Here is a 26,909-nt window from a genome sequence, read left to right as displayed (position 1 = left end):
TCTCCTCCACTTGGTGTGAAAGGAAGACTGAGACAAAAGTATTTAGAAAAGATAAGTTTACTTGCAAAGATGTGCAGATTTCAAATACAACAGATATTTAAAGGAAAAATGTAAAGATTACCATGTTTACATTTATCTCTTAGGCATAGATAGTGTGCTTACATGGGGAGATATGTCACAAATGACATATTTCCAAATTTCCGTATTCAAAAGTCAGGAATAAAATGGTTCTCATTATAGATTCAGTAACTGATAGGGAAAACTCAAGATTTCATTCATTTCAGACACCAGACATAAGAGTAGCTTGGTAACTGTCTTAGGCTTGAAAGTGTCTTGCTCTTCTTCTTTTTCCTCCTGTGGGACTTAATATACACTTTTTTTTTTACAGTCCTCTAGATATGCTTTTATTTCCAAGGCAGTAATGTAACCATCCTATTTTAATTTCCAGTTGTCTCCATTGATGACATTAGACCATAAAGAATTTTTACTTATTCTTTCCACACTGCAGTAGAAATAATCCTAACATACAATGAAGACAGCTTTATTACGAAATCTATTTCCAAACTGCTTTTGACAATTTAAACATTCTAAGGTTTTTAAATTAAGGATTTATTGTAAAGGTACACTGTTAAAATTACAGCAGGGCAGTCTCACTTTTGCTTCCACAACTGTGAGCGCCATAAAGACAGGGTCCGTTCCAGTGTTACACATTATGTCAGTTCCATGCTGGCACATGTTGGATGTTCAATAAATATTAGTGAAATAGATACGATCACACCTCATGCCACAATATTTAAATAAGAGTTTAACTAGATAGGGAGCTGCATCAGTTTCCCATTTCGGTATTTTTTGCAGTTCTTAATTATAGTACTCTGAACTGGGGCACTCCTTAAACTTCTTACTCTACAACAAATTTAGAAGGCGCTTTTATTCCCATGTAAAGAGCCTGAAAGGATGACCCTCAAGTAAGAAGCAAGATCGTCAGTCCCGGATGAATGGACACTAGATTCTCCTGACTGGGAGAGGTTTCTCAGCGAGGCCGGTGGTCGGTCATTTTGCCAGGCCTGTGACATCATTCAACACCTGCCATTGACACCTCCCCAATGCCAGATCCCCAGGGTCTGCGTGGGCAATCGGAGCCGCGCCCCCTAATTCGCTGCTGTAGCATCCCCCAGCAGGAGGGTCACGCCCCAGGGCGCAACGCAGAGCGAATCAGTCATCCAAAGACAGAGTAAAACCAGTCGCACCAAGGAGAGGCAGCGTTATTTAGGCAGCTGGCTACTCCTCCAGAGCCTCCACCCTGTCCCCTGGGCCCGGCGCCCGGCGCTCAGCCTGTGCCCGGCTCCAGGAGCCCCAGCTCCCTCCACGTGTCCTGTCTTCCCAGCAGCCACCTCTGCCGCCTCGGGAGGAAAATCTCCTGACAACTCGCGGTCTACGGACTACGACTCCCAGCAAGCACCGCGCCGCTTCTCTCTCCGCCCCCTCCACGGGGCACGCAGGCGCTTTGGGCTCCGTCAACAAGCCGGGCTGGCGAAGACTGGATGCAGTTCCTTATGGGATTTGTAGTTTTTGTTTACCTAGTTGGGCCGTAAGTCAAAGGGACAAGAACTACAAGTCTCGGCGGCCCCAGCGTGACGAGCCCGGTCACGTGGCAGGGGGCCGACCGGGCGTGCGTGCCGCCGTTGATCCGGTGCTGCAGTGAGGAGGTGGTTCTCGCCCGTGTTGTGTGTGTGTGTGTGTGTGTGTGTGTGTGTGTGTGAGTGAGAGAGCGAGTGAGTGAGTGAGTGAGTGAGTGAGTGTGTGTGGGGGGGGACTCGGCTTGTTGTTGTCGGTGACTTCCCCCTCCCCTCCACCCCTCCCCCTTCCCCGCCGCCGCTGCAGTGGCCGCTCCCTGGGCCGTAGGAAATGAGCGATAACGATGACATCGAGGTGGAGAGCGACGTGAGTCCTGGGGCTTCTTCCTTCCCTTGCGGGTTGTCAGGCTGGGACAGCGGCCGGGGTTCTCAGCAGGGCGACGGCGGCAGGGGGCCGGGCAGCCGCCGCCTCCTTCCCCTTCCGCCGCTGGGCCGGGACCCGTCGCGCTCCCGGCTCGCTCGCTCCGGGCTCTTGGCCGGAGCGGCCTTCTGGGACTGGAGGTGGGGAGGAGACACGCGGCCTCTGGGACCCCAACCTCCCCCAGTGGAGGAAGGTGCTGCGGCCTCCCGTTCCCATCCTATCCCGTTCAGGATCCGGGGGACAGGGACGGGGTGCGCCGGGGATCCCATTGTCTGGATCATGGGGAAGGGGGACTGCGCTTAGGACCATGCCCCGTCCGCGCGCGACCCAGTGCGCCCGTGACCCGCGGATCCTGGGGAATGAAGGAGGGCGGAGAGGGATTGGGAGTGCCCACATGCCATGAGCTGGGTGCGAGGAGAGGAGACAGTGCTCTGGATCCCCTTCTGTCCCGGGTCGGATCCCGGAAGGTGGGGCGGCGCTCGAGACCCCCCTGCCCCGCTACCCGATCCCGCTAGGGGGGATGGGGGCGTAGGATGGGGAAGGGGGGGTAGGGCTGACTCCCCACCCGCCGCTTCCTCTGACGCCGGCATTTTCTTTCTTATTATTGAATGTGAAGTGTAAAAATAACTTCTATATTTTCTATTTTTTTTTTCTCTCTTATTCCAGGAAGAGCAACCGAGGTTTCAATCTGCGGTACGTCTCCTACTCTCCATTTCATTTTCATTTCCGTTCAATTCTAGTCCTTTTTGGGGTCGGAGAGAAAAAGAGATTGTTCTGTTACTTGTAATGTTGTAGTAAACTCACCTGTTAACCGCTAAGGTGAGGTGGGGCCTTGCTCTGGGGTTCTAGGTGGTGGTGGGGGCGGAGGGTGGTTTGCAAATCTCATAATTCTGGAGTCTCAGGTGATAAGTTTCCGTGAATGTAGGTGAGTGAGAGAAGTTGTATGCAAGGAAATGAATCCTTCCGTAGTTTTCAGATGGGGGCTCTAGTTGTCACTATATAAGTGGGAAATGAGAAGTGCATCATGCTGAAGTAAGCTGTAGTATTACTTCAGGGAAAAGTGGTCAGATTTACTTAGGAAGAAGTAGGTTCTAAACCATGGCTGTGTGAAGTTGAAGCCACATGCAGTAATCACCTTTAACCAAAAGTCATGTGACTGCTGTAGACCTATGGAATCTCTCACAATCTGGTGTTATTCTAATGCAGACATTGGGGATGTAGAGGAGCCAAAGGTTGAATCTGAACGTGTCACATTCAGCAGCTTATTGTGATCTGACTATATTTTAGTTGAAGGAGCAGTATAAAGGCAATAAAAGAATGTTGAAGAAAAGTGGCATTGCAGAGAGAGGTTTGCTAAGAGGTGATGGTTGAGACTGTACAGTGTTGTTAGTAATTTCTCAAAGTTTTGTTATAAATCTTCTCAGTAGATGATTCTGTGGATTTAAGATAGACACTAATCTCATGTCCTTGAGACAGTACTATGGGTGTTCCATGAATAGAAGGAAAAAAGAATAGATACAAGATAAATCATAATCAGGGAGGAAGAGAAATAAGTAAATCATGCTGTCTAACAGTTGACAGATGGGAGCAGTAGGGAGTGGATAGAATGGAGCCCCAAAATTGAGATGCTTCCAGAGGATCCAGGCAGTGAGATAGTCAGGAATGCAGTGGAGAGCAGAGGTGAGAACCGCAGCGCTAAAGAACACATGCGTCTTCTGAAAAGGCAGCCACTGTAGTCCGATGGGTTGTTACGTGAGAATCAGGCGAAGTGTTGTCTTATCTCCCTATTTTGGAAGAAAGATTAAAAATCCAGAATTTTATGTTATTTTTCTGATTTTTAAAATAATGTTTGAGACAATCAGGTTGTTTAGGGGCTTGTTAGAATTTCAAGGATGCCACTTAGAGACCTCTGGTCTAAGAATTTATCACAAAGTGAAAGCAAGCCCTCTTGTACCTGCTCAATTCTGAGGTTGTCAAAGCAGTTAGGTACTGAGACAAAAGTGTACTTGCTGAGAGCTGGTATTTCTGTAAAAATCCAACAATGCAGTTGTTCCAAATAGTAAAAAAGAATTTATTTTTCCTTGGAGTATTTGAAGACAATACTTTGAATATTTGCAGTATTGTTAGATACTTAATATCTCTTACATACATTTGAAAATTAAATTCCTTTTATTCAGTTACTATTATCCTTAATAATATAAACATGGAATTTCATGTTTGAAATCTGGTCTGTTTTCCTCCAAGTCTCCAGTTATAAAATCTGCCCTAGGGCTTGATCAGAATTGGAGAATAGGGGTTGTTTAGGCTTCCTTTGAAGAATTATTATTTAAATTGAAATTATATCAGCTTTCCACTGTGAGAAAATTTTTCTTTATGGAATTTTGGCGTATAGTTCCTGAGAGCTTTCTGCTTTTCAAAATATCCATGCACGTGGTTGTTGATGTAAATTGTTTTATTAAATTATTAAAATGTTTCCACTCTCCTAGAGTGCTAATCTCATTGTTTTGTCTAGATATTTTAAGTTTGATGTTAAGGTAATTAGGATTTTCCCTTTGATTTTGGAGGGTGGGCAGAGGGAGTGGGTTTGACCCTTTGTTTTTAATTTGACACATCTACTTGCTGAGATGTTTAAATGTTATCTGTTGTAAGATAATCACACTGGTATAGAGAGAAGCAGTAGGCAAATTTTATAGCATATCAAGCAATTATTGTGAATACATAGGGTTAAAAGGATTTTATTTTTTTCCGGGCGTGACTATATCTGTCTATCTCCTGACATTTAGTATAGATAAATATATATTTTTTTAATTTGGGGGGAAACTGTTAAGCTTTGCCTTAGTTCAGAAAAGGATATGGACTGTGAACAACCAAATATTTAGGACTACAGAAGAACTTTTAAGAAGTTATTTTGAAAAGGTCCTGTGGGTCCTAATACAGAAGGAGAAATTCATTCATGTTTTATAATGTAACTATAATAGCTACGGCTTTACTGCATAAGAAATGTTGGATATTCAGCAAGAACAGAGGCTCGAAGTAACAGAAAGTGAAACTGACTTGACGAGTATTTTTTATAGTTGCCTCAGTGCAAACGGAAAACAGGTTTTCTAGTGACGAATAAGATTTGTTAAAGGAAGTAATCCCAAACAATAATTTTTATTAGTAAATTCACTGTATCTCAGAATGTCACTGATATTGTCTTATTTTTATTATTCTTTGGAGGAAAAAATTTGCATTTCAGAGTTTTCTGGGGCAGGTATATTTCATGCAGGGTAATACTTGTTTTATTTCTGTTTGGGATTTTTTTTTTTTTTTTTTTTGGAAGGAATGAAAGTATATGAGAAACATAGGGCTAGGGTTAGTGTGTTAGAAACCCACGGTCTTTTTCAGCTTATTCTTCATGACAGCTGCACTTGTTTCAGTTACAGCATACCTATCTGGAGGGTGGTTAGAAACAGATTTGTAAAGTTCTGTTTCTGGACCTTTCTGGTATGAAATATTTTTAACCTCTCAGAGCTCTTTGTTTTTTTAGGAATTGCAATGTATTCAGAGGGGAATGAGCTTGGCTGGTCGCCTTTGAGATCGAAATATAGTCAGGAAATTAGTGTGTTTTACCCTGAATTAGTTGCATGGCGAAAGTGCTACATGATACATGTACTTTGTGTCAGCTTAGAGTGTTCACAGTGATCTGGATGCCAAGTTTGGTTCCTAAAAATACTTATGGAAGGGTGATCTTATATATAAGTCGTTTTCCAAGATGCCAGTAATAGTAACATTGTTGGTCAAGGAAAATGGCTGTAGAATGATGGCATATTTATATGATATGTTTCCCCAGTTTTTTAAGGCACCAAGTGATTTTTTTGAGTAGCCTAGAAAACACACATATGTATTGGATATTAAAAACGTATACCAGGCAGTTGGCTTCAAGCTGGAGAGGTGTTGGGAAGTTGCCATTTATATCTCCTATTAAGGACCTTAGTGAGTTTCTCATCCAAGCTGCCTATAGTTTCATGTTGCAGTTTTCATGTTGATTAAAGTGAATTAAGTTGCTTAGAAGTTCAGTTTTATTTATCCTATCTACTTCCCATCAGAGATAGTAAATCTTTTCTGATGAGAATTTTGAGCCTATGTATTTCCAGCATTAGTGTTAATAAGAATACCTTATTAAGTAATCATAAGCAACACTATCTTCCTTCTAAAATATAACTTTTAAATTTCTTGAAGGCAGTAAATGTTTACAGAGCAACTCTTAATCCCATATATGGTGGGAGTTTTCTATATTGATTCGAGAAGATTCCCCTTATAGACAGAATTAGGTGTCAGGTAGTCTGCAAGAGATGGCATTGCTCTGGAGAACCTTAGGCATCCTTGCATAATGGAACATTCATTTCCCCATGCGATTTGCCTCCCTAGAACTTGTGGGAAATAATGCTGCTGTCTGATGTAACGCCTCAAAGGAAGATGTAGTCTCTATGCCGTTAGTTGGAAGGAAATAATTTTTTAAAATCCCTCAGTTTTGAACAGCTTTCCTTAGCTTGAATAACCTGCTGCCAGTTTAGCAACTTCTTGGCTAAGGAAATAATGTTTGCCTTCAACATTTAACAACACTTAAGATAACACGTGCTTGTTAGTGTCAGAGATGGACAAATTGTAGGTGAAGACTTGTGTTCTGGCTGCCAGTATGGAAAGTTTGGGGGAAATAATACTGAGAGGCTGAAGAAAAACCTTGGCAGAGATGTCAAAGCTGGAATCGATTTGGTGTTGGAGTTCCTGTTGAGCATCTGTGGGCCACGCTTCAGTATCACACGGCCCTTTAGTGTTGCTGTTAGCCTGGGATGCCCCGAAGGAGGGCTTGTCTGGCAGAAACTGCAAATCCAGCTTGCTTAAAGAGTGACAGCATCCAGCCCGCTCCTGTAGGATGTATAGGGGCGGTATTTGGGGGCCTGCTGTACAGCCCAGAATGCCTGTTTTGTCTTCTAGAACTTGTCTGGTAGCACCTGTTTTCATTATCAAACATCTTCCTCAGTATAGGTAAGAGAAAGCTGGCTCATCTGAGTTGAGCTTTATTTGTTCAAGACACACAAGTGTTTGGCCCTTTCCCACCCACCCCCTTTTTTTTTCTTAGTTTTGCATTTGTGGAAGGATCTCAGGTGCCTTATACGGGGAATCTTTACCCAGTTTTTCATTCTCAGTTCTGAAATCTTGGCCCTTTCAAAAAGGGTTGCCAGCAGGTGAAGATAGTTAATAAAGCAATGATAAGCCTGGCAATTGGCCCTCCATTTGGATGAATTGTGGGGGAGGGGAATTCATCCTGCTAGACATTTGGAAATTGTTTCCCAAACAGAATTCTCAGTCTTGTATAAAGGTTTTTCATATGGTCTTTCAAGCCACTAGAGGTATTATTTAATCAGAGTTGCCTGGAATTAGGCATGTTAGTTCTGCATGTTTTTAACTTGCTCTTTCAAATGAGGCTTGAGAAGAAGAAAAAATACATCATTGACATTGTCTCAGAGAGCTTTAAAATGGCCTCTGGTTAAGTGGAGCAGCTTGGGGATGGACATGGCAGCAGGGATTGGTCTAAGATTCCACTCTTCTGCTGGTTAAATGGGGCCTGGAACCACCGCAGAAATTCCATCCACTGCTTTGAGAACAGCGGTCCCCAGGCCAGGCTTTCTACCAGGCAGTGGACTGCTGCCTTTCCTTGTTGAGCCAACTTCTCAAAGTTGGCTGGCTCCCCAGATGAGAAGCCAAGATTTCTGCTGATGGTCCACAGCCAAGTTCACTTACAGTCCTCTAACCGAAAGACTTGTCCATTTGAGTCCTTTCAGGGCTCAGTGAATGGGAAGGGGGTAATGCATTGTGGGGATGATTTTGGTGTTAGATTATACTTAGCTCCACCCTTCTAGTGCAGGCCTGAGTGAAACCAAGTCCAACTTGATTCTAGCCATTTGAGATTTGCAGGGCTCTCCCAGAAAGAAAACAGACAATTAGAATTTTATGTGTATCAACAAGAAGGATTATGGGTAACTGGTGTCACTGCTTCTGTGCACAGCTCTTAAGCTGGGAGGAGGGCCAGGAATCAGGGTGATTTAGTAGACAGGAGTATCTTGGGCTGCTGCTGGATACCAAAGCTGGACAATTAATTTGCATGTAAATAAACCATCTTAGGGAGTGTGTAGCAACCACAGGGGAGACAGACAGATGCCAAATGCCATCTCTTAGCCCTCTGAAGTTTTTGGTCTAAGAACCAGCCCAACTTAACTACCTTATCAATACATGACTAGAGGGAATGATAAGTTAGATAAAGGACTAAGTACTTAAATATGTTTAATTCCTTCAAGCTATTCATATAGCTGACAGAAGGTACCTGCAATATTCTTGCTCTAATGCTATGTGATACCTTCTAGCCTCAGGTGATCTGGTCATTCCCTCAGTTTCCCCGTAAATTCCACATTATCGCTGAAGTTCAGCAGACACTCATTTTTACAGAGAATCCAGACGTAAAATTAGGAGAGCTTTAGCTGTGTTCCAGGCATCTGCCCTAAAAACAAGCGCTATGCCATGGAGAACCGTGGCTGTGATGGGAACCGTGTGTCCTGTTCAACAGAGCTGTAGGTGAGGTGTTGTGCTTGAGAGACCAGGAAGTGACTAAAATTACCGCAGCTGCTCCCAGCCTCTTTTTCCTCTGTCATGACTCAGACTTTTAGGATTAGATACTAGAATTTCAAGTCCTTTCATTCCCGTAAGTCTTTTCTTTATAGACTTTTATCTGAACATCTTGTCTAGTACAAAGATTGATTTGAGGCTTTCTTGTGCTAAGCCAATTTGTTCACTCCTGTTGCTTCATTTTTAAAATTGCGGGTTCTGTGTCTGGGTAGGTTAAAGCTACCTGAACTTCCTATGTCCAGACTTCCTCTTTAGGTTAGCTCAGTGCAGCCTCATGTATTGGGGGTAAATTCTCAGAGTACAGTATTTCCACTAATTCCCGAAGTGTGGATGTGACATTCCTGCTTTGGGTTAAGCCAGCATTTGCACTCCATTGGAGGGACTGCCCCTATAATGGGGATCTGCCGAAGCTCCCTGCAGTGTTCACCCGCACTGTCTTCCGTCTGAACCTAGTGTGTTTTGCCATCCCTGATTTGTTGGCTGTCTTTGCCCCTCTCAGCTGATTGTTCTTTGTGATTCTAAGCAGGACAGGATAAGGCCTTTGGTCTGTGGGTATTTAGCTACTGCCAAATAAGCATGACATGCCGCAGGTGCCTGAAGAAATTTATTCAGAGTGTGTGAGTGTCAGAAGGTTTGCTGTCTAAGAACTACCTTTCTGGCAGCCTGTGAAGGGAAGGCCTTGGCAGAATAGCACTTGGATGCACTTAAAAAAAAAAAAAGAGCTCAGAATGCAGTTGGCGTCTATGTCAGCTTTGTCATGGTGATCTCAGATTCATGCATCTGGGTTTTCCAGAAGTTTTAGTTTCTCATATATGATTTGGCAATCAGGTCTTAAAACTAGTACCCTTTAGCAAGGTGGAGACCAGAGCAGACTCACGGTGATGTTTTCGCATGAAAGAAGTGCTGTACCAGTGACCTGACTCCTTTCCTGGGTCCCCGCCAAGGGGAATCTCTTACAGTGGGGGTGATCACCTCTTATGAAGGGGCCCACTGCAGCTTTTCCCTGGCCACCTCCTAGCCGTGGGACTGGCAGCTGTTGTGTCACATAAGTAAGTTGTGGGAGAAAACTGATGTTCCAGGAGAGTCACACTTTGTCCCCGTGAATAACTTTTATTTTACTTATGCATGAGCTGGATGCATCGAGCTCCTTTGGATGTTCCTGTCGCAAGCCTTGCTCACCCCTTTCTCCCCTTTAGCAGAGCCTAATTCTGGAGACTCCTAACTGCCCACCTCGACAAATCCTTCCCAGTCCAGTCACCTGGGACTGCGCTGACAACACATACTTCCAGGCTGTACCCGCTCAGCTGTGGCCGGCAGGAGGAGTGCCACCGCTAATGTGATGTTTTTCCCATTCTTCCAGGCTGACAAACGGGCTCATCACAATGCACTGGAACGGAAACGCAGGGACCACATCAAAGACAGCTTTCACAGTTTGCGGGACTCGGTCCCCTCACTCCAAGGAGAGAAGGTGAGTTTATTGAGAAAGCTGAGGAGCCACCACTAGCTTAGAACGTGCTGTGGGGCTTAGCAGGGTGCTCACCTTTCCAGAAAGAAATGGAGTCTGGGATATTTGGGTGACATGGTTTCCTTCATCTTTGATTCTTCGGGGAGTCATCACACACCTTACTTATTCTCTAGTTCATCCTTAACAAACGATGTCAGATGTAATGGAGCTGCTTGTTAAGACATCAGTAGGAGCTATCTTTTAAAATTAATATTACATATAATAAATTACTCATTCAAGAAATCATTATAACAAACATACAGTAGTTTGGGATAATGCTAAGGATTTCTGAGGTCAATGATTCTGTGGACCTCCATGGAAATTCCTTTCGTATGGTTCAAACTGGTACTCATTTTACATGAAACCTCCCAGGAATGTATGTAAACCCATCTGGACATCAGTGATCTCCCAGTCTAAGAGTAGTTATTATTCCAAAGGCATATATAGAGAGAGCATTTTAAATGTGAACTTGAGTGAAGAGACATGTTCACACAAAATGAAAGAGAAAAATAACCACTATTCTTCCCTCATCCCCCTACCCCATTGGTGGCCTTCCAGAAACTGTTTTCCCTGGAGAGGTAGGCACCAACTGTTTTTACGTTTGAAAAACAAAGTCCAAAGCTTTGACTAAAAAGCCTATAGGTTAGGGTCAGTCCTTGAAATTTGGAGAAGATATGTGTTTGCACAGTTAGTTCCATCTTTGACACACAATATAACTGGCTGCTCTCTGCAGCTGTTCAGTGGTGTAAGTGGCAAATTTGGAAGAGGACCTGTTTTTTTATTTGTTTGTCTGTTTGGTTGTTTTGTTGGTTCATTAATGCAATGTTTCAAGAAGCAACCATGTTAAGAAAAACCACTGCTCTCAGGTGTGCTTTGGGCTGTCTAGATTTAGCTCTGAGGTAGGAGTTTTGGGTTTGTTTGGTTATCCAGAATTAAACCTGGGCCAGTGAAACTGGATGCCATAATGGTTTCATTTTATTTATACTGCCACTCTGGTAAGCCATGTGCTGTATACCTAATCTAAGGTGTGACTGTGTGGTTGAAGCATGAGGTGGGTCTGACCTTTATGAAAAATATAAAACAGGCCATGTAAATACCTAGTATTGCAAAACCAGAATTTGCCATGGGTTAGGCCTACTTAGTGTGGACTTGACTTAATGGCCTTGGTACAAGGTGCTTACCTGGAATAACAGCATTCCTGGGTACAACACTGTCAGAGCACCACAGGAAATCTTTATGATGGGGAGAGAGGCTCACCCTTTTAGTCAGAGTGCACACATGCAAAGGATTATCTCTTGTGCTTACCTGAACTGTTGACATGGGTGCGTATTCATGTGCCATGATACCAATTAAAATGGCCTTGGTGAAGTAAACGGCCAAGAGCTACCTTTTTCCAAGTCTCACATCTAACAAAGAGTGGTGCCGCTACAGTATATCCCAAGAGATGGCCTGTAGACCATCTCCCTCAGAATCACTACTGAGTCTGTCTTTCTGGAGGTAGTCCTGGAGATCTGTATTTATAACTAGCAGTCAGATGATTCTTAAGTTTGAGAGCACTTTGGGAGAGGTCAGTTCTTAAGAGCTCAACTCTACCTTTTTCTTACCTAGTCTTTTTTACATTATTGTAACATTCTTCCTTAGGTCCTTAAAAATCACATTACCATAATCCTGTTGTCTCATTTCTTCAAGGAAGTTGACAGTTTGAATTTGGTAACTTTACAAACCTTACAGATAGTTGTCATTCATTGTAACCCATTCATTTACTCACTGACTCCATTCTCAGATACTGGGGATCTGCTGGATGCTAGGCATTGTCTTAGATACTAGGAATACAGCAGTGAACAAAGCAGATGAAAGCAGCTCTTAGTCTGGTGAGGAAAAGATTGAAAATGAACTAATAATTAAATATATATATGTATTATGTCAGATAAGTGCTATAGAGAAAATTAAACAAGGAAAGCAGGGTTGCAGGTTTCATTGGGGCAGACCAAAAAAACACACACTGGCAAGACCATAGACTTCAACCATGTATCTGTCTGGTGATGAGCATTCCACGCCAGGGGAGGCAAGTGGAGTAGCCCAGGGGCGGGAGCCTGGGAGCATCCCTGGGCCTCTCAAGGAGACAGAGGCCAGGGTGGCCAGAATGGAGTGAGTGAAGGGATAGTGGCAGGAGATGAAGTCAGAGAAGTAGCAGGAATAGGGGAGAGGAGTGGTCAGGGGCCAGGTTTCTTTGAGCAGATGAACGGAGCACCAGTGGCAGTTTACCAGGTTCCTTACCAATTTCAGGATGCTTCTGTGGGTTCTAGTCCAAATGTTCGTGTTGAGCATGAATAAAGGAAGTGGCTATTACCTCTGGTTGAACCCCAGCCCTTTCCCACTAAGTTTCACAATCTATTATTTTCCTTGTCTGCTGACACTGTTCACAGGTGCTGTGCTGAGTCTCACAGAATACTCTGGTCCCTCAGACTTCCGAGTTTTCACTAAATGTTGCAATTTTTTTTTAAGTGGTATTCGAACCAAAGGAAATTGGCTAATTCTTGATTGGGATTGCAGCAGTCAAGGTTCTGACATTATGTAAATAATCCTGAAATGATAATTTTGCCCTGTGAGTTGTGGGGGTGCTTAGATCAGCTTTTTGGGAGGGAGGGCCCCCAGTCTCCTTTGGTTTGTGCATCTCTATGTTCCAGGTGACTTCTCTCTTAGAATTGGGACTATTTGGCCTACGTGTTCTAAGCCTTTTGTCTTTTAAAGGGAAACTAATACTGATTGAATTGGATCCTAACCAAGAATGGGGGATACTTTATACTAAAAAACACCCCTCCCCCCAAAAAAACAGCTTTAAATGTGAGACCCAAACCCTATCCTTTGTTTCCTATATTTTACTATAAGATGTTCACCTTTTGCTTAAATAAAATGTCGGTATTAACTAATATTTGTATTGCAATGTAAGATGAAGTCAGCACAGTAGTTCTCTGAGGTGAGTATTACACACTGTCATAAATGGACAGTTACTGCTGCTAGCTCTTGCCATTGTTATGTATGAGAGATGAGGGAGCAGGCTCAAGATCATGATTCTAGTCCGTAGCTAGACAGGGACTAGAACTCAGGACTGCCGATTGCCGAGTTAGTCTTTCTGCCACACCCTGGGGATAAACAACTTTAGAACATTTTAAAGAAATTTCCTTAAATTCTTATACCTTGTCTTCATATTGGGAGTTTCCCCTGGATAGAGCCAATATCTTGGCAGTGTGTCATACTAGGGTTACTACAAATGTTCTCCCCTGAATTAGAATATGTAGGCAACACTGAAGTGCAGAGTTAAGCGTCACTGAAGTTTATAAATTTGTCTGGGTCTGTATTGCTGCTCTGAGAAATAGATGATTATAGTTGGCAGTCTAGTTGGGTTTTGCCATAGATCGAATTGTTTGCAAGTGGCCTCTTGAGCTCCTGTTGCTTAAGTCTTGTTTCCCATAGTTCTTCAGCTGGACTTGGAGCCCACAGGAAAAATAGAATGGAATTAGAACTATAAGCCAGTCAAGGAAAGTGAGTGAAAGTAAAGTCGCTCAGTCGTGTCCGACTCTTTGCGACCCCATGGACTGTAGCCTACCAGGCTCCTCCGTCCATGGGATTCTCTAGGCCAGAGTACTGGAGTGGGTTGCCATTCCCTTCTCCAGGGGATCTTCCTGACCCAGGAATCAAACCTAGGTCTCCCGCATTGCGATTGCTGGCAGACGCCTTACCGTCTGAGCCGCCAGGATTAATGAAACAAGGACAAAAACAACTGTGACCCCATTTTGCAAAGGAAGACACTACTGTTCTTGAACAGAATTATTCTTTGTTTTAAGGGTCCTTAGTTGGGTCCTAGGGAGTGTTGCCCAATGGCTTGCTGGCTCTGAGCTCACCCTGTTGTGTGTGTTTGGGGTGGGGTGGGGTGGTGGGGAATGGTATACCTGGTGGTGAGTGTGTCAGTTTGCCTTTCATGGGGCCCTAACTCTGCCCCCACCCCCAATAAGTTAGCTCCAGCCCCTGCACCAGGGAGATTGCTTCCAGTCACAGTGTCTGCTTGGCATGGTTGACTTTAGTGATGCAAGGTTCTGTTTGAGCATTGCCATGTGTAGCTGAACGGTGGCTTATAGTAATTTCTCATCTTCTAAGTCTCTTGCTAAATGCCTGTTAATCATACTTCATTGCTGTCTTAGGCATTGGTGCTCTGGATTTCTCCTTTTTGGATACAGCTATAATAAAAAGAGATTATCACCTAAGATGAAAATAAAGGAAAACAGTGTTTCTTCTACTCAACAATTGAGCGTTCTTCTAGGCAGTGAGTCAGAGTCCCTTCTATTTGGGTGAGACTGTGAAGGCACTGCCTCTGCCAGCTCCTGTCACAGACTCCAGCTCGTGGTAGGTCCCCAGGATGGAGCTGAGGAGTGCGCGCCAGAGGAAGCTGAGCTTGCTCAGCGCTGTGACAGCACGGCCCGCGTGGCTGTGCTCATGTGTTTAAATGTGAGCACCGCAGAGGTTAATACATGGTGTCTGCTCTTGAGCATCTAGCTCTCTTGTTAGGGGAGAGAATTATACGTAACACCGATAACAACATGATGCACGTCAAGTAAGGGGTCAGAACACAGAGCTGATTTGTTTCCTCTTCCTTAAAGCCCAGTGTCCTTAACAGGTAAATGTTGAAATCAGATAGTTCCCTTATACCAGGAAACAACAGTTCCTACAGCTGAATATCCCTGTTAAACTCACTTAGCCCTGTGGCCCAGGCACTTATCCCTGGTGTAACTGTACATGTGTTTGTGTAGTTACTTAATGGCTGTCTACCCATCTCCCATATTTCACCATAGTAAGTACTGAAGGCAGAGAGAATATCTTTGGTCATATTTCTTCCCTTGGAGCCGGGCACACAGTAGGAAGCAGAGAGAGTGTTATTGGGAGGGGCTCACTCCGGTGGACACCCTTTGAGGCAGGCAGTTCATTTGGCAGCACTATTTCTACATCATATCTGGGCTGCTGAAAGGATTGTCTTTTAAGTGAAACGTAAACCACAGCCCTACCCATTTCACCTCATTACCCATCAGTTAGTATCTGACCAGACTCCAACTTGGGCATTTCTTCTTAAAATTTCTACATCTTAAGTTGTTGTCCACAGTTGCCCAGATTTCCCTTAAGCTCTGGGCTCAGTAACTGTAAATGTACAGTTTGTATCTGACTTTTTCATACTTCTGCACTGTGAAAGCCTCCAAGGGTTTCTCAGTGCCCATCGAGGTAAGGACTGGTATTCATGTTCTCTAAATAAGGTTCCCAACTTGCCCTCCTGCTTTTTCTGCTGCTTCCCTTGCTGTGGAGCAGTGCACGCCCTCCTCTGTGCAGGAATGTCATCCACAGGTTTATCTGAATTCTTTCCTTCCACCAAGGTCCCAACTCCAGCCTCACCACCCGGATGACACTGGGGTTTCACAATGAGGAGACCCACTTCAAGGACTCCCAGCTCCCTGCGTTTCCTGCTTTTGTGCCTTCCTGCGTTTCTCCCTGCCAGTCAGTCTCCACCTGCCCGTTGTCACGGCCCACATCAAATGCCTCAGCACCTTGAGAACCCTGGATATCACGGTCCCTGACACCCCAGTGGACCTTCATAGGGCCTCTCCTCTGTCTTCCTTTTTTTTGTGTGTAACAGTCTTATCACCTAACTGAAGGGTGCACTCCCTGAGGGCAGGAACTTTGTCCATCCTTCTGGAAGTCTGTGCTACACAGTGCTAGAGGGCTCACTACGTACTGTAGAGCCATGAAACTCAGCAACTTGAAAGGATAGGAATTGCTTACTAGGCCTTCCCTCTAGCATGTTTTTTCTTTTTTCCCCTCTAAAAAAGTTGCAAAAAACTGTGGGAAAATGGGAAGAAAAGGAACAGCCCTTCCATTCCTATAATAAAACTACAACCTTTGCTTTATTCTAAGATTCTAAGATAAGTGGTGTCCAGTGAAAGTTCAATGTAAGCCACAAATACATTTGAAATATAATTTAGTTTAAATACAACTAAATTTTCTAGTTGACATAGTAAAAAAACAAAAATAGTAGATAAAATTAATTTTAATAGTATAGTTTTATTTATGCTTCCTGGGTGGCTCAAACATTAAAGAATCTGTCTGCAGTGCAGGAGACCCAGGTTCAGTCCCTGGGTTGGGAAGATCCCCTGGAGAAGGGAATGGCGACCCACTCCAGTATTCTGGCCTGGAAACCAATACCACCAGTTTCATAGACAGAGGAGCCTGGTGGGCTACAGTCACAAAGAGTCAGATAGGACTGAGCAAGTATTACAACACAAAAATAAGTATGACTTCCATATGTAATCAATATGTTAAGAATTACTAATGGGATTTTATATTATTTTCTTGCACTGTTTTATAATCCAGTATGTTTTATACTTACAGCACTTCTCAGTACAGACTAGTCACATTTCAGTACTCATTAGCCACACATGGCTAGTGGCTATTGTACCAGACGGTGCAGTTCAGAGATACACTCTCCCATCCCATACCCCATTTTAATATGACCGAAGTTGGACATCTCCAAGTGGATGTCGCACAAAGGTGGCTGCTCTTCCCTCTCTCCCTAAAGCTGCTGTTATTAAATCCATGTGTCTGCTGATGGAGTCTCAGAAGCAGGAGTAAAGAGGTCTGCTCCTGGCCTTTTCGTATGCACGCTTCACATGGGTAAAGGCCATAGTTTGTTGCTTTCACATAACGTCCTTTCCCCAAGTGACAGAATGTTCATATATAGACATCAGGCATGTTTCTTTGGACTATTTTGGTTTCCTCCAGTTTTTTAACTCAACAAATAATGTAGTGATACACATCCTGGTGCATGTGGCTATTTCCATAAAATAGATTCCTGCAAGTTGGGTTGTTGGGTCTAGTGGTAAAAACACCTGATTTTTTGCTGTATTGCCAAAACGCTTTCCAGGAGGGTAGTTTTCATGTGTTTTTTCTTTTCATTTTCAAGTAAATTCTAAAGATTAGTCTTTTGGTATTGTTTTGAGAGTACCGATTTTGCCATCACTGGATTTTTTTTTTTTTGAAGGGGGTGACTAATTTAGTAAGCCAAAGATAGTAATTAATTTTGTGTTTTGTCTGTTGCCTGTGAGAGTAAGTCTTTTTCCACATGTTTATTTACTAGTTGTATTTCCTCTTTGGAGGAGCCCTGTGCTCCTGTCCCACGTGATCAAAGTTGGATGGGACAGTGTCACACCTTCATTTCAAACTACCAAGGGCCCAAGATAAAAGAATATAGAGTGAAACGTGACTTGTGTTGACCCTTAAACAGATGTCTGGCTCCCAGCTTTAACTAGGTCCTTTATGGAGTGTGATACCTTTGTCTCCTGTAGTAATCAAGAACATGGTCCCTTGGGCTAGGCACAGGAGACCTTGGCGGTGCCACACAGCTGTGCTGGTTCTGACCCCACAGCCTTCTAGCCTCCCTTGTTGGCACTGATGGTGGTTCCATTTTGGAATGAACTAGTTTACTGCAGACCCAAATTTATTGCCTGTTTAATTTTTGTTTCCAGAAAATGGCTTAATCAGTTGAAAATATATATCAGCTTTGCCCTAGCCCTCCCTTTCTTTACCATATGTAAAAGTTTGTGCAGGTTTCAGAAAATAATGGTTTTATTTTCTTTAAAATAACTAGTGTAAAATAAAACACGTCAGTTGATAAGTCAGCCACTGGTTTTTCATTCCCCAGGATATGGGGTTTTGGTTCTTAGGAGAACAGGGCAACTGTCGCATCAGCCCGGTAGGATCTGATTTTGACAGGAGGAAAAAAATGATAAATTCAGCAAAAATGACTGTTTCTTAGATCAGCATTAGGACCCTAGGGAACAGCAATGACGTTTCTGTTGTTAACAGTCTAGTACTAGTCTTCTCTTCCTCACCTTTCCCCACCTGCTTTCTAAAACAACTTGGACTGATACCCAAACACACACAAACACACACAAACACAAAGATGTACAGCTCCAGGAATGTATGGGACTCTTGCCCTGTATGAAAAATTTTGAGAGCCACTTCCTTAACTGGGATTTAATAACCATGGATGTCATTTTAAACATCACTGTTAAGTACTTCAAGAATCATTTGGGACCTTTAAAAGGTACAGATTAGAATCAAACTCTTGGGTTTGGGGCCTCTGGTGAAATACGTAGTTGATTCTTGCCACAGCACACAAGGTGAGTGTACTCTGTTCCCAAACAGAGTTCTGTTCAAGTGGGCACCTTTGGAGGCTGGGGTGGCCTTTTTCTCCATCTCCTCGCTGCTCGGGGCACAGATGCAAACAGGCAAGCAGCTGCAGACGAGCAGGAGGAGGCAGGAACTGCTGGGCCCCTGAGCCACGCTGGGCTGTCTCCACTATCCATTTTAGTTTTCTCCTCTTAGGTGATAAAGCCAGAGCAGTGTGGGGAGCCCGCATCTCCTCTTAGCTGTGGCCCAAGTTCACTCAGTTCTCTTCAAGCTAGCTTGCATGTTCTGGCTTTCCCTCTATATTTGCTGCCTCTCTGCTAAGAGACTTTTTGGGTTTCACTTGCCTCTCAAAGAAAAAGAAAAATAATCTTCCTTCTATGCTGCTATTATTATACACTACTTTTTTTTTTTCCATTTCTTACTTTTTCAACCTCATTGTAAAAACCAGTCTTCATCTTTGCTTCAGCTTCAAGTCACTTTTGCACCCATTGACCTATGTGAGGATGATTTGCCTAAACTCACTTCTTTAAGGAAACCACCCTCACCAGGCTCTTCACTGATGTCCTTATAGACAAATTGGGCAATTCTTTTGTAGTCCTTGTTTTCCTGCTCTGACTCTCCAAATTTCATTGATCTTCTTCCTTAGTTCCACAGCCTCCTCTCTGGTCCCAAAATAAGGGTGTCCTAGAGGCCTGGGTTCAAATCTTGACTATATTACCTACTGGTTATTTAACATCAGACAAGTTACAACTCTGTGCCTCAGTTTCCTTGTGTATAAAATAGGGGAACTAACACATCAGAACTAACGCAACAAAGGTCCATCTAGTCAAGGCTGTGGTTTTTCCAGTGGTCATGTATGGATGTGAGGGTTGGACTATGAAGAAAGCTGAGCGCTGAAGAATTAATGCTTTTGAACTGTGGTGTTGGAGAAGACTCTTGAGAGTCCCTTGGACTGCAAGGAGATCCAACCAGTCCATCCTAAAGGAGATCAATCCTGAATATTCGTTGAAAAGACTGATGCTGAAGCTGAAGCTCCAGTACTTTGTCCACCTAATGCGAAGAACTAACTCATTTGAAAAGACCCTAATGCTGGGAAGGATTGAAGGCAGGAAGAAAAGGGGACAACAGAGGATGAGATGGCTGGATGGCATCACCGACTCAATGAACATGAGTTTGAGTCAACTCTGGGAGTTGGTGATGGACAGGGAGGCCTGGCATGCTGCAGTCCATGGCATCGCAAAAAGTTGGGCACGACTGAGCAACTGAACTGAACTGAACACATCAGAAGGTTGTGTGAGGGTACCTGACATTGTGTAAGTCCTCAGATGCTGCCATTATCCTCATCATTGATACTGCTGTGTGCAGCCATGGCTCTGGAACACCATCTGGCAAGGGTGTCCAGTGTCCTTTCACGTGGCTCCCAGAGGGAAAGAGAAGCCTCAGTTGCTATGCATTAACTCACTCAGCTATCCAGAAGGCCCAGTGCTGCTTCGGTCCCACAGCCACAGACCCTCCTGTGCTGGGATTGCCCAGACCATTGAAGGGTTCTGTTTCTGCTAGGAAAAGCAGATAAGAATTAGTGCCTTCTAATTGTAAAAACTAGCAGGAAAGATTATTTATTCAGATCCTTCCTGGATACCCAAAGGCAACAGTCGATCTATGGACATGTTGATCCTACCAAGTCTTATCTGCTCAGGGACACTCACAGGAAGACTGCCGACTCAGCAACTGGGCACTGTTTAGAAAACAGAAACCGAAAGCCCAGGGCCACTCCATAGTCCAGGCCATGAGGCCCAGGATTCTTGCAGGCTTCATGTTTACTGTTCATAGTAGAAATTCATAAAGGCAAGGTCCTGCCCACACCTTCCCCCTGTGGCCGGTCACATGATCTTGTATGGTTTGTTAAACTAGGGGGGTGGTTTGTAGAGAGGGGGTTTTCAATGAGTCTGTCCTGTTCTACCTTCAACCTTTGGCTTTTTCTTCCCTGTGGACTTCATGCACTTGTAAATTTGGGGGAATTCTGTCATTTGTACTTCAAATTTTTTCTTGTGGGATTTTACTTCTTGTTGAGAACACTGGAGAAGGCAAAATAAAGTTAACTGAACCATGCTTTTGAACTTGCTAAGGGGGGGGTCAGGGACAACCTGAAGTGGCCTGGGTACTGCTTAGCAAGGGGTGGGTATGGAAGAAGGGCGGTGCTTGTTAGCATTCTAGAGGGTGCTGGGTTAATTCCAATCTCTCCTTCAATGGAGGCCTCTTGATCCCAATACATTGCGTTTTCTGAGCAGCTATGAATTGTATTTTCATCCAGAAAATGCCCTGAAGTAGAAAGACTTCCGTCTCTCTTGGCATCTTTCTCTTTGGTTTTTTGCGCTATGCTCATGGCTCACGTTTCACTTCGTGATTTCATGTATGAACACCTCGTGATTTCATGTATGAACGTGTGAAGAAGAAAGTGGTAGCACTCAGGCCGCTACTCAGTGTGGTCATTTGTTAAAAATTATCACTAAGCATTTGCAAGTGCTCTCCTGTTCAGAGATTTTGCTTTTTTCCCTTGTGGTAGATAACGAATGCAGAGTTAAATGAGGTTAATGTTGCATTCTGGGAGCAACAGTTAGTCGGGGAAACAACAGCAAATTTAAAGAGAGGCTGTGATATAAATATGCATGGCAATTAGATCAGTGATGGAATGCATAGAATTTGGAAGGCTCAGTGGGGTCAGAGAGTTTCTTGTCAGATAAGAAATAACCCTGCGAGAAAGACTGTGTCTGCAGTCCCAGAGCACCTTAGGGACAGGACTCTGGAGGCACCTGTCTGCTGGGTTCCTAAGCTCTTCTCCCCACCCTGCCATCCTGCCACCTATCCGACTATACATGTTCTTAATCCCCTCTCTAGCATCCAGAGAGGCAGGGTATTTTAATTAGTCCCTTCTAAATATGTGCCCTTTCCCCGGCCCCCGTTTTATCACCCAGTAATTAACCCTAATAAGTCTCCTTTGGCAGAAATGGGAAACAGCCTCCGAAGTAGCCTTGTAATGAGAGTCGCGCGCCCTGCCCCCCATCCCCCACTGGTAGGTGCCTTCACTTTCTCTCCATCAGCTGACTTACTCAACTGAAGATGGAGACCTGGTCCTGTCTCCACCCTCATGCCCTTGTCTACGCTGTTCTTGCCCAGAGCAACCCTTTTTCACAAATTCCGCCTCAGTCTAACCCACCCTGACCCACTGGTTCAGATGGGAGCCTTTGTGTGCAGAGCCAAGGCTAATTCCTGGCACACACAAGGTGACCACCCCGGCCAAAAGCCGTCCTTCCCGTGGCCTTTGTAATCTGTACCACTCAAGTTACGCTTGTTGGTACTGCCCTGTGATTTGTCTGTATATAGATATGTTTATCTCCTCAACTAGATAGTAAGTAAGCATCTGGGCAAAGAGGCCATGACTAATACATTTTGTTTCCCCACAGTGTCTGCTCTGTGCCCGACACATAATTCACACCAGATAAAAATGGTTGAATATGAACAGTTTCCTTTTGAGGAAATTGCCTTAAGGATGCCATAAGAGGAAAGCCTGGAGACTAGTACTTGTGAGAACTGGTGAATAAACCTAGGTCTTCCCAACCTCTCTGATACCCGGCCGTGCTGGAGTCTATGAGTTGCGATTGTCAGGGTTTACTACAAGTGGGTATAGTTTTGCTCGCCCAAGTGTGGCTGTTTTCTTTGCCATTTCAGAAGCTTTGCTCCTGCTCAGGAGTCTCAGTGGCATGACTGCCAGACTTCAGCCACTAGACTAGCTTGTCTTGGGCTTCAGTTCTCTGGGCCTTGTACCATTTTGCCAGTTCAGTCAGTTGACTGCTTGGTCATGAGTAACTCAGGCCATGTTTGCAACCCTGCAGGGAATCTCCCAGACAAGTTTGACCTCCAGGATCCAAGTAACCTGACATCCATTTTATTAGCTCATTAACTTGTTCCTCTACAGGGCAGTCCCTAGGCTACCCTCAGCCGTGGTAAAGGTGTGGTTGCTTCCTGAAGTGGCCCAATCTCATGCCCTTCCTGTGTTGACACCAAGCTCTGACAGCTTTCACAAACGTCTCTTTAGCCAGAGAGGTTGAAACAGTGACTCGGTCACATGGCTTAGTTGGAACTAGTTAACAACGATCTGAGTACTTGTCTGAAGTCTCAGACCTTGATGAAAACCTTTGTACCCGTCCCCATCCTGAGCCAGCTCCAGCTGAGATCTTGATTTTGTCTTTCTGGACCAGCTGCCTATAGCTAGGCCCAGCAGAGAGTGAGTGACCTTAGCTCTCAGTTAAGTAGTAGTTTAATTTTTTCAGAACAGCCTGGCCGAAGACGTGAAAGCAACCTAAAGAACCAAAGGGGCTGGCTGGGAAACAAGTTCAGGGTTGAGACAGAGCTGAGTTTGAATCCAGACTCTACACCCTTTAGCTGGTGATTTTGAATAAACCAGTAAACTTCTCGGAGACTCGGGTTCCTAGTGGAACCACCTTTCTTAGAGTGCCAGTGAGGTAAGCTGTGGAAAGCAGCTGGTGCCTTGACCAGCATAAAGAAGATTCTCGACAGCACTTAGCGCTTCGTGCCCTTCCCCTCCTACTTCTGTCCCCTCACGTGGCCTTTGCTGAAAGGAATGGTTTCCTTGCTGCATGGACTAGGTCTTTATTTTGTCCCCTCTGCTTTTTCTCATATTGCAACAGGCATCCCGGGCCCAAATCCTAGACAAAGCCACAGAGTATATCCAGTATATGCGAAGGAAAAACCACACACACCAGCAAGATATTGATGACCTCAAGCGGCAGAATGCTCTCCTGGAGCAGCAAGGTGAGCAGTGGAGCTCGTGGGGCAGCTGGCCCTGCTGTGCGCCAGCCAGGTCAGGGCCTCACGCCGGGGCCTGCAGAGTCAGAACCAGTGACGGAGCCAAGCTCCTGAGCAGCTGCAGCCCTGCTGCTTGGGCCTGTAGTCGAGTGTAGCCATCCTGAGGAAGGACCTGAGCCCTTGGTGAGGGAACAGTGGAGTCTAAGGCTTAGGCATCTGGATTCTTTTTTCTAACCTGCTCGCTCTCCCCTTCTTGGGGCTCAAGTGTTTCACTGGTAGTAGAGATCGCAGCTGGCCTCAGGTGCCTCAAAAGAGCTGTGAGGTCCTTGGATTGGAGTGTGCTGTGTAAGCGCCAGAGACTCCAGGTGTTCAGGGACAGTGAGCGCTCCCCGTGTCAACGGTAGTCCACTCAGGGCAGCCCATGGGCCAGGCCCATGCTGTTCTCCAATGCTCACACCCGCCTTTTCCTACAACCACAGGGGAAAGCGAGAGCTGATCAAGTTCTTTGTTCCTGGGGAATTCACTTCTCTTCCTCCCTCATGGAAGATGCAAGTAAAAGGAAATGCAAGTAACCATCTGGGTTAGAACATCTCAAATAAAATAAACTAAACCAAAATAAATGGGTTGACCTTCCAGGCTCAAGACGAGCTGAACCGAGGGATGGGCAGTGGGAGGCGGCAGCGGGTTGGTTACCGGGCCAAGCAGCCTGCATGTAGGGGCTCCGTGTTGGAAAACCCAGGTACTCTGTATATTGGTGACTTGCTTCCAAGTGTCCAGCTTGTCTTTCCAAGTGGATCTTGTACATGAGAGCTAAGCCAAAACTTTTCTTTGGCTGGTACATCTTCTGTCATCCTTCCCTGCTAATGTGTGACCCTCACACCCTTGTGGAGCCAGGCATTGCTGGGCCAGCTGCGCTGTTACTGCACTGCTGGGTCCCGCAGCGAGCTCGTGTTCCTCTCTCTGTACTGGGCTTCCACGGCAGGATGGTGACCTCACACGCCTTCTCTTCAGGGTTGGGTGGCCTTGCAGAGTGGCTGGCCGTATCCACTGAGCACTCGTGTCTGGCTGGGAAAGGCGAAGGGAAGTGGGAGTGTGCAGGTGGGCCAGCCAGCGGAAGGGAGTTACTTAAGAGCCACCCTGAGCCTCAGGGGCCAGCATCCCCTTCGGAAGAACAGGCTGGACCCCAACCCAAGACTCAGTTCCTCCCCTAGTCTCCAGAAGGCTGTAACCCGCTCGCTTGGTTGCCTTTCAGTCCGTGCACTGGAGAAGGCGAGGTCGAGTGCCCAACTGCAGACCAACTACCCCTCCTCAGACAGCAGCCTCTACACCAACGCCAAGGGCAGCACCATCTCTGCCTTCGATGGGGGCTCAGACTCCAGCTCGGAGTCGGAGCCCGAAGAGCCCCAAAGCAGGAAGAAGCTCCGGATGGAGGCCAGCTAAGCTCCACGGGGCAGGCCAGCAATAAAAACTGTCTGTCTCCTCCGTCGTCTTATCCTCCTTTCAGTTCATCTTTAGAACTCTCAGAACCATTTAAGAGACTCTTTGTTTTTTTTTTCCTCTTTCTCATTTTTTTTTTAAATTTTATTTTTACGTAGAAGCTCTTGGACAACAGCTCTCCGTTCTCCTTCCCCGTTTCCACTTTTTTTTTTTTAACGTTTCCCTTCAGGGATTCCCTGTCCCCACCAGGAATTTTTAAACCAAAACACCCCAACTTGGCAGCTTTCTCTGTGGAGGACAGACGGCCGGCCAGACCTCTGAGCACATGGTGTCCTGACCACCCACCAGCTCCTCCAGCCCCTCCAGGCACGTGCCCGGGGGACTCCTGCCCCACCCAGGCCTCTCCTTCTGGGCCATCCTCACCTCTGTTTGATAGACTTTGTGAATCTGTGGACTGCTCTACTTTCAGAAGATGACCAGTTTGGAGTAATCAGAATTATTCCCCCTTCTTTTTAAGGATTTTTTTTTCCCCTAAAAGGCTATTTATCGCTCCTATTGAAAGACCAGATCCTTGGAGAAGTTTGTGGTATAAAAGGAAGTGGGGACAGATTTGCAGCACAGAGTCTCGGCCTGTTTCACTCCTGCTTCTCTCAGCTAGCTTTAGGGAGGCCGTGTGACGCTTGTGTGGCGTGAGGGGACGGCAGCAGTGGAACAGGAGCTGCCAGGGGGTGGCAGAGGGTGGGTGGGCCAAGGAGGGAGGATCGGGTTGGGTAGAGGTTTTGTATTGAGGGCCAGTGATGATGTTTTGATATTTATTTCCTGCTACTGAAATTTGAACCCAAGTGAATTGTCCCTATTTCTGATGATGTCGGTATGGCAAAGCGACAGATTCATAAAGTAATGATCAAATCTTCCTTTCTTTCCGTGTGTATTTCTAAGAAATAGAGCCAACTGATTTTGTATGTAAATACCAAGAGCAGTTCACCTCGTACTAAACCCGCACCCCAGTGCGGACCCCTCCCCACCCTCGCCCGCCCCTCCCCTTCCGACTGTCCTGGAACCTGTCCCCATTATGTGATCCAGCCCTGGTTCTGGCTGCGGTCAGCAGATCCCAGTGAAGGGTTTTGTGTGTTTCGGCCTCATTTCTTTGTCTTTTTCCTACTCTGTTCCTGGCGTTTGCTGATTTCTAGTGTATACTCTGTAGTCTCAGTCCGTGTTTGATTCCATTCCATGGAAATAAAAAGTATGTTGTACATACTGCTGAAGAATTGTCTTGCAAGTTAAGGCTTTCCCCTTTACTATAAGACTATAAATAAAAACTTATTTTATCCTTCTTGGTGGTGGTGTCTTCTTGCCCTGGCAAAGGCCGAGATGGTGGAGGCCACTGGGCCCATGTGGGGGCCTGAGAGAGGAGCCCGCAGGCTGGGAGCCACCGTAGGCGGAGTGGTTCCCTTTGTGTTTTAAGGACTCAGCCTGGCCCGAACAGGGCGGGGGGTGGATAAACCAGTGGTGGTGACTTTGCTCATTGCATGGAAGCTTTGAAAGATCCCACATGGATGGGGTTATCCAGGACAACATTTCAGGATCCAGCTCCAGCTAAATAGATGACCCTTGGGGAACTGGTAGTGCAGAGCTGTGGGTTTGGGTTTCTTTTGGTAATGAATGTCATGTCCAGTCCAGGGGCAACTGGTATTCTCTAGGACTTTGCAGTTTCTAGAGAGTTCCGACATAGTAATAGGAGGCAGCAGGGCTGCTATGGGCTGGAAGTCAGAGAGGCTTCAACAGCGTCCAGTTAGCTCTCGTCAGGCTAGGGACCAGCCCTGGCCTGAATTTGTTTGACCTTGAAAGAAAGGATTTATGGCCAGAATACAGCTCAGCTATGGTTTTCCTGTCTAGTTGACAGGAAATACTGCTGCTCCTGGACCAAGGGAGGGAGAGAAGTCAAATCAGGCCTTTGATTTGTCACTCTTGAGAGTGGTGGTGCCGGGGCTCCTATCTGTTGGATGTCGAATCTGTAGCATCTCTTGTGATTAACGGGAGTTGACAGGTGGTGGACTGTGTTTCTTTAAGAGGCATTTTTACAATGTTGTGTTAATTTCTGCTATATGGCAAAGTGACTCAGTTATATATATTCTTATTCATATTTATAAGAGGTGTTCTATAACATGACAAGCCAACTCCCAAAACCATGATCTCAATAAGGAAAACAAGGATGCAGGGAGAGAGCAGAATCCTGTTTATTAATGGCATTCCTTTT

The 26,909-nt window shown here is 45.2% G+C and overlaps 1 protein-coding gene across 2 annotated transcripts; it reads left to right on the top strand.

The window, feature by feature from the left end:
* Window positions 1-1,680: 1,680 nt before the first annotated feature.
* MAX (MYC associated factor X) lies at window positions 1,681-25,985 on the top strand. 2 transcript variants are annotated; one of them, XM_052646538.1, is made up of 5 exons: window positions 1,681-1,941; window positions 2,662-2,688; window positions 10,019-10,126; window positions 23,098-23,221; window positions 24,468-25,985. In XM_052646538.1, the coding sequence occupies exons 1-5, from the start codon at window positions 1,906-1,908 to the stop codon at window positions 24,653-24,655; spliced, it is 483 nt and encodes a 160-aa protein (XP_052502498.1). In that variant the 5' UTR covers window positions 1,681-1,905; the 3' UTR covers window positions 24,656-25,985. The 2 variants fall into 2 exon arrangements, with proteins under 2 accessions (XP_052502498.1, XP_052502499.1); XM_052646539.1 differs by lacking the exon at window positions 2,662-2,688.
* Window positions 25,986-26,909: the final 924 nt, after the last annotated feature.

This window comes from Budorcas taxicolor, chromosome 10, assembly GCF_023091745.1.
Source record: "Budorcas taxicolor isolate Tak-1 chromosome 10, Takin1.1, whole genome shotgun sequence".
Lineage (NCBI taxonomy): Eukaryota > Metazoa > Chordata > Mammalia > Artiodactyla > Bovidae > Budorcas > Budorcas taxicolor.
Note: the sequence above shows the minus strand (reverse complement) of the source record. Positions and strands in the feature narration are given on the sequence as shown.

Excerpts from the sequence above, each read along its gene's own strand:
- MAX (XM_052646538.1), top strand. The coding sequence starts at position 1,906 with ATGAGCGATAACGATGACATCGAGGTGGAGAGCGAC. Across the intron at positions 2,689-10,018 it reads AACCGAGGTTTCAATCTGCG|GCTGACAAACGGGCTCATCA; the intron begins GTACGTCTCCTA and ends CCATTCTTCCAG. Across the intron at positions 10,127-23,097 it reads CCTCACTCCAAGGAGAGAAG|GCATCCCGGGCCCAAATCCT; the intron begins GTGAGTTTATTG and ends ATATTGCAACAG.